General features: G+C 52.4%; 1 protein-coding gene across 7 annotated transcripts in view; it reads left to right on the top strand.

Moving 5' to 3' along the window:
* Positions 1-2,442: 2,442 nt before the first annotated feature.
* Positions 2,443-6,504, top strand: part of lrp1bb (low density lipoprotein receptor-related protein 1Bb) — a 176,085-nt gene continuing 172,023 nt past the window's right edge. For 5 of the 7 annotated variants that reach the window (XM_029136897.1, XM_029136892.1, XM_029136891.1 and 2 more), the window contains exon 1: positions 2,444-2,952. In XM_029136897.1, the coding sequence (XP_028992730.1) occupies positions 2,862-2,952 (91 nt within the window). In that variant the 5' untranslated portion in view covers positions 2,444-2,861. Of the gene's footprint in view, positions 2,953-6,504 lie in introns of all 7 variants that reach the window. The other 2 variants (XM_029136895.2, XM_029136893.2) reach the window with 1 other exon arrangement.

Raw genomic sequence — 6,504 nt, 5'->3', positions numbered from 1 at the left:
CTTTGACTTCTGAGGCAAAGCAGCTGGGGGAAGAATGCTGAGGCTGGGATTTGAAGCTAAGGCGAGCCCAGCGGCGGCGGCGGCCTGGTAATGAGCAGGCAGCTATGACGGGGTCATGCTAGGTCAGGCGCTGCCGCTAATTTCGGCGGCGGGTCAGGAGCGCCGGCGCCATCGCTCGTGTCAGTCGGGCACGGGCGCCGGGAAGCCGCCCCGCCGAGCGACCCCCGTGTTAGCTTAGTACAGCGTCCGCGCCGTACAACTGTATGCCGCGTGTCGGCGCCGGCTCCTGACAGGCCCCATCCAGTCCATTGTGTCAGGACCTGAGTGACACGCAACGCATGAGTGGCCTATTAGGCTGCCGTTCAGCGGCGCCGCTGCCAGAAGCTCTGGAAACGGAGCTGCACCACAGCACAGGCAGGTGCACAACGCGACGCTAGCAAAGAGGACTTGTGCCTCTGAGCTAATCGCGTGGAGGCGGGTGATGTCTGCTAATTAAGGCCGGAAAAGATGAAGAGAAGAGGCAGATGAGCATCGTCGTATTCGCAGCTACCAGCGCCGGCATCGCTGCGTTTGAATCATTCAGGAGAGCTCTTTTATAATGATCAGGGAAAAAAAAACAGGATTTGGAGCCGTTCAATCACAATGCAGCCGCTGTGATTGCAAAGGAGAATGCTGTCTGCTCCCAGCATCCAGAGGAAAAACTACGAAACGCCTCATGAAATTATTCATTCGCTGTTGTTTTTTTCTTCCTTCTTCTTTCTTTTTCCAAGAGCAGAAAACAGTACAATCCTGGCAGATAGTCTGGGAAAATGTCCTTGAAGACTCGGATCTCCTCGTTTTTTTTTTTTTGTTTTTTTTTTTTTCTGTGTGACAACTCAATAATGAAACATGACAGATTGTTCCGCATGAAAGTTAGGCATGTTGCCATCTCATCGCAGATACATTTCTGTGACACCTTAAACATCGCTGCGCTTAATGAATTCATAACGGCGTGACGGGTCTGAGCAGCACTAACAACTTGGTCCATGGAAACATATTGCTGCGTTACGTCCATTTGAAGGATTCTAACATGTGCCTGCCGCCGAGACGGAAGACGCTCATTAACTCAAACTCCAGTCTTTACCCAATAATAGTCCTTCTCTTCTATTCATAGCAGTTCATTATTGACATGGATTACACCACGGTTGATACTCAGGCCCTGGGCACTGTGCTGCGTTCAGGGTCCTCAGTCAGAAAAACAATCTTGCAATGACTGATTGGTGTCAAAACCAAGGCTAATTGCGCTTAGATGTGAGAAGGAAATTCAATAACGTGAAAGTGTGTTTATGTTTTCAAACTCAGGTTTTGTTTTTTAGTGCAGTGTGTAACTAGAACTTAGTTCGTCCTCTACCCAGCATTGACACGAATAAAGTGACTCACTCCTGCAGTTGAAATGTTCCAGCTTCCTTTCGTCCACGAGAATCATCACCAATATTTATTCTTCCCTGTTTACAGCTGCCTGCCTCGTGCGCCGCGCCGCCGCTCTTTCTTCTTCTTCACTTTTGCCTTTCTGGAGTCCTCTCACACTGTGCTCAGACGCAGCATCCATACCAAACGCCGGGCTCCTGCCACCGGTTCCTCCAACGCCGGCGACAGACGCCGCTGTCGCTGCGGCGGCGGCGACATTTTATCCGCCACCGCGGATGTGACAGCGACGCGGCGACGATTCCGCCGATTTTCATTTCATGGACTGTCACACAAAACAAAACAGGGCTAAAATGTGAATGTCAAGAGGCAGAACGTGGGACTTTGCTAAATGAGGTTGGGAAGAGTTGGGAACACGGATGCTGAGCTTTTCATCGTGATAACTTCACGGCTTCATACAGTATTTCTGCATTTCAGGCCCAACAACGACGTCTCCATCGCGCTCGCGTACGCTTGAGTAACTACCGCACGCTTCCTTCCTGCCACACTGTCATCATCGGCACGTCAGCCACATCGGCGTTTCTTTGTTGTTTCTCAATGACAGGACGGAGCAAAAGTGAATGGAATAGAGGTGATGACTGGAGCGTAAAGCAGCAGTAGGCTGCACGTGTACATATACACTGACTTCAGCTTCACGCTGCCGTGTCAGCTGAGAAGGGCTGCTTCACGGTGCCTCTGTTCTAAGTAGAACCTGACCTCGGTCCGGTACTTGACTGGTCGAGGCGCCCTTGACTATCAACAACTCTACTGCATCACCACAGGGTCCAATGTCACGTGTTTCGCCCTATTTTCTATTCATTTATCAGCATTCATGGGTCACATGATGATTCTTGAGGATGCGTGGGCTCGTTCACCTCCTACATACTGTACTTGAGGTTACCCCCCCCCCCCCCCCCCCCCCCCCCCCACACACACACACACACACCTCCTCCTCCTCCCCCCATTTTACTGAGGTCCTTCTTTTGAAACGCCACCCAGAACCTGAGACAGACACCCACCCACTCCACCGACTGTACCGCTAACCAGTATGATTAATTTGAGGTAATGCGCCACCTTGACGGCATTTAATCACAGCGAGGAGACGGGGAACGCACTTCTTCTTTATCTGTCCTCGCTCCCACCCCGCCTTCTCCCCTCGCCCCTCTGCCTCGCGTCTCTCCCGGCGTCTCCAGTGCGTCTGTTCGCCGCGTAGAGCGACGGTGAGTGCATGTGTCGGCGAGCCGGGGGAGCGCTGCACTGCTCTGGCGCACTGGTTCCGCTGGACGTCACCGAATAACGGCGCTCGACGACCGGGTGGTGGTGGAGGGGGAGACTGGACCCGGACCCGGACCCGGAGCAGGCGAAGGCGAAGGCGACGGAGAAGCAGCGCGGCTCTTTCCAGCCCGCGCTCCGAAACCATGTCCGAGTTTTTCCTACTCGCCCTTCTCGCCCTGTTCTCGGGATTATTTCCGTGCGCCGAGCCCTCGAGAGTGTCGGACGGGGAGCAAGGTAAGGAGAACCGGGCCGTGGGGAATGCGCAGTCCGGTGAAACTTGGCGGATGGGACCGTGTTTTAGCGGAGTCCGGCGCTGGTGCGGGCGCTAAACGCCGTTCGCTCGCGGCGCGTTTCTCTAAAAGGCTGCATTCATGCACGACGAAGAGTTGCTGATGCTCAATTGTGAAGCTGGTCCTGTCTGTGCGGCGTGGGGTGCTTAATTGCAATTCTGGACCCTTCCCTGTGTCATGTCGGGATTTGTTGTGCCGCTATTTGCGTCCCAGCGGATGGAGCCCAAACGCAGCGGCGCCTTTACAGCAGCGCAACTCCTGCAGCTCCGCGGGCGCGTTTAGCGCAGCTCTCGCATCCGAGCATTTTCAGGAACAATCCGGAGGCTGATGGGAGCCGAGACAGAGCCACACACACACACACACACACACACACACACACACACACACACACACACACACACACACACTACAGCAGCAGGTGAAAGTGCCCCCCGCTGCTCGCTCTCCGCCGTGGGATGGACGTCGCCCGGAGACGCGGTTCGCATGAACTGTGCCTAACGGTGATGCCGCCCAGGGTTTTGGCTTGTGACACACAGTCGCAGCTCGCGTGGGGCTCCCTCCCCGTGTTGTGCAGCCTTTGCCTACGGTCTTCCTCGCCGTCATTGTCCTGGAGCCATGTGGGATGCAAAGATCAGGAGGGTTAAACACAGTCCAACTGGTTTCAGGCTCAGCTCAGCCTTATTTGTGCCTCAACATTCAGTTTAATGATGCAAGCAAGAAATAAGTACAAGTGGAAATGAAATATGAGATTATTTTACTTGTTAATAGTTTATAGTTTCTACATTTAGGTTGTAAATGTAGATCTTTTTTTTTAATTGCCTGGTCATTTTTCTAGAGCGGGCGCGTTGACTTATGAGCTCAGTGGGGCTGTAGTTGCGTAAAGCATCTCTAACGACAAAAGAAAGGCATAAATTGCCGCCTCGGTGAATTATAATCCGTCTACGTCCACTGATTGCGCGCATACAAATCACAGTTCCCCCGCGTCATCGCTCTCCAGCGTGGCGGCGAGCGTCGAGGCTGCCTGGGCTCGTTGTGTTGTGCGACTGAGCCAAATGTCAGCGAGTGCCCTCCTCCCGACACAGAAACGTGGAAAAAACAGGGACCCAGAGTTGGCTCGGCAGCCACAGTGGGCGAGGAGACACTGTTTACCTCTCCCTGTGCACGAAATGAAAAGATGAATTTGCCCGTGGACGTCTCAAGGATGCCGCCGATCTGAGGAGGAGGAGAGGGGAGGGGAGGGGAGGGGAGGGGAGGGGGAGGGGGGTGCCGGAGGAGAGGACCCACCTGAAATTTTGAAGAGACCCAGAGTGAGGGCGTTCGCGTCACAGGGACGAGCTTCATTAATGTAGCGCGAATCAGAGTGCTGAGTTGGATGCCATCATGTGCTGCCTCCTCTGGGCTGAGCGCTATTTAAACTGAGAGTAGTTGAGATGACACACACACACACACACACACACACACACACACACACACACACACACACGGTAAATGCATCTTCGTACCAGCATGTCCTGCTCCTCGGCGACTAAACGGGGGCTCTCATGGCTGTGCCTAAATGGACGGTAATGATTAAAGCATTTCTTCCAATACGGAGGCTGGTTGTTCAGCCTAATTAGTCTGAAATGAATTTGCTTTGTGGTAGCGGCGTTGTTACGCTGAATGCCAAGTAGTAAGCTCGTGGCTTTCTCCGCACGAATCTGAAGCAATTCCAGCGCTCATTCACAAGAATGGCATTGTCTGTGCGAGACGCCGCCACCGCGTTCCTCTCTCTATAACGTGAGTCCATCTATCGCTGACCGCCGCTGATCTGAATGCACAAATGGGCTCGAAGCAGCGCCGGCGCGCCACTGCGCTGCCTCTTTATTGGATGTATTAAAAATCGGGAATATCCTTGATCTCAGCCAGTGACCTCGGAGCCAGATAAGCATCATCAGGCACAAAGAGCCCACGGCTGCTCGAAATGTATACCCCATTTAAAAGATTATAGCAAAGCAGCAGACGCAGATAGGTCCGTGCACTAATCCGGGGAAGTGTGCATTTAGGAGCTAATTAAGTAAGATAGTGAGATAGTGTCTCTGAGGTGCATGCGAGTTGCTGCGTGTGCATGCAGCAGCAGCAGCATCAACACAGGGAACCTCGACGATGGAGCAGTCATTCTGCGTCTACGTGCAGCGATGGCGATCGGCACAGATTAGTGAAAAATTCTATTAGAGACAATTATCTTGTATTAAATCAGCATGGTAGCTCTTTAGCTTTGTGACTGGAGCATATCACGTGATTTCCAGCACGTGTCTCACAGTAGTTGAAGTCGTTCTAGACCATTTTTAGGGAACAAACACACTTCACCTTCAAGTTAAAAGTTGCCCTGCTGCTGTTTAATCACTGTACAATCAAAGCCCCCCCGTTGGTGTTGCAGCAGGGGCATCGCGCGGTAATTTAGGCGTTTGGGCATTAATAACCTCTGACGTCCCCTCTCCTCTATCTGTAACACTGCTTCCTTAGTGCTGCTGAGTTAAACAAATCGTCTCTCTGCTTAATATCATCATTGTATGATGAGTCATGTAATAGATGCCTCGGAAGCAGGAAATTGGTCACTGAATTGCAGTTTGACATCATCAAGTTGCAACCGAATGGAGATTATGTAAATCACTCCACTTCAGCAACACTAATCCGAAAGGGTCCTGTTTCTGTCCCACGGTGTCATTCTTTGAAGGAGAACCGCTGCCCGAGAGTTTTGCTGAATTCTGTTTTCATTAGGTTTTCATGTCTTTTTGCGGAGCGTTTTAACGCAGCACGAGCCCCGCGGCCTCTGTGGGTCAGGTTTCTGGCCACATCCCGGTTCCCCCCGCGCCAGCGAGGGGTCATCCTGAGGACGGGAAGGTGGATGTACATGTAGCAGCAGCTGAAGGGACCACGTGTGGGTTCCAGTTGGAGTAGAGTAAATAAAATGGAGGAGGGGGCGGCCGTCAGCACCGGGAGAGAAGAAAACCAGCGGTGCACAGCGATCGGCTGCTGTTTTTATTGGCATCATTGTCATTTAAACTGCACTTCAGGTGTTTTTTTTATTGAGTGTTACTTCAGTCGCTCCGGCTGGAGAAAAAAAACAGATGAGTCATCAGAACGGCGGCGTCGGCTCCAAGCGCGTGGAGAGGGTCAGCTCCAGCTTGTGCGCCAGCAGATTATGCGCCAGTTCCGCCAAACCTCAATATTCAGTCTTTTCCCACATGTACTTTAAACACAACGCCGGTCTTTACAGGTCTTCTGAGGCGTCTCTGAAGCGAGTGCTTGGGCAGCGTTTTTGTGGGATTGCATTCAGCCTTTTATGAGCTATGAAAAGACATTAAAGCAGCTGACACATCTATCCAGTGATGTCAGCTAAGTGTTGCCATCATTGAGCTCCTACGTTTATCTCTGGGTAGAGCTATAGTGTGGCCTCGAGCTACAGGAGGCACAGATGAAACCCCCCCCCACCCCCATACACACACACACACACGCA

Source organism: Betta splendens, chromosome 21 (assembly GCF_900634795.4).
Source record: "Betta splendens chromosome 21, fBetSpl5.4, whole genome shotgun sequence".
Lineage (NCBI taxonomy): Eukaryota > Metazoa > Chordata > Actinopteri > Anabantiformes > Osphronemidae > Betta > Betta splendens.
This window is presented reverse-complemented; position numbering and strand designations above follow the sequence as displayed.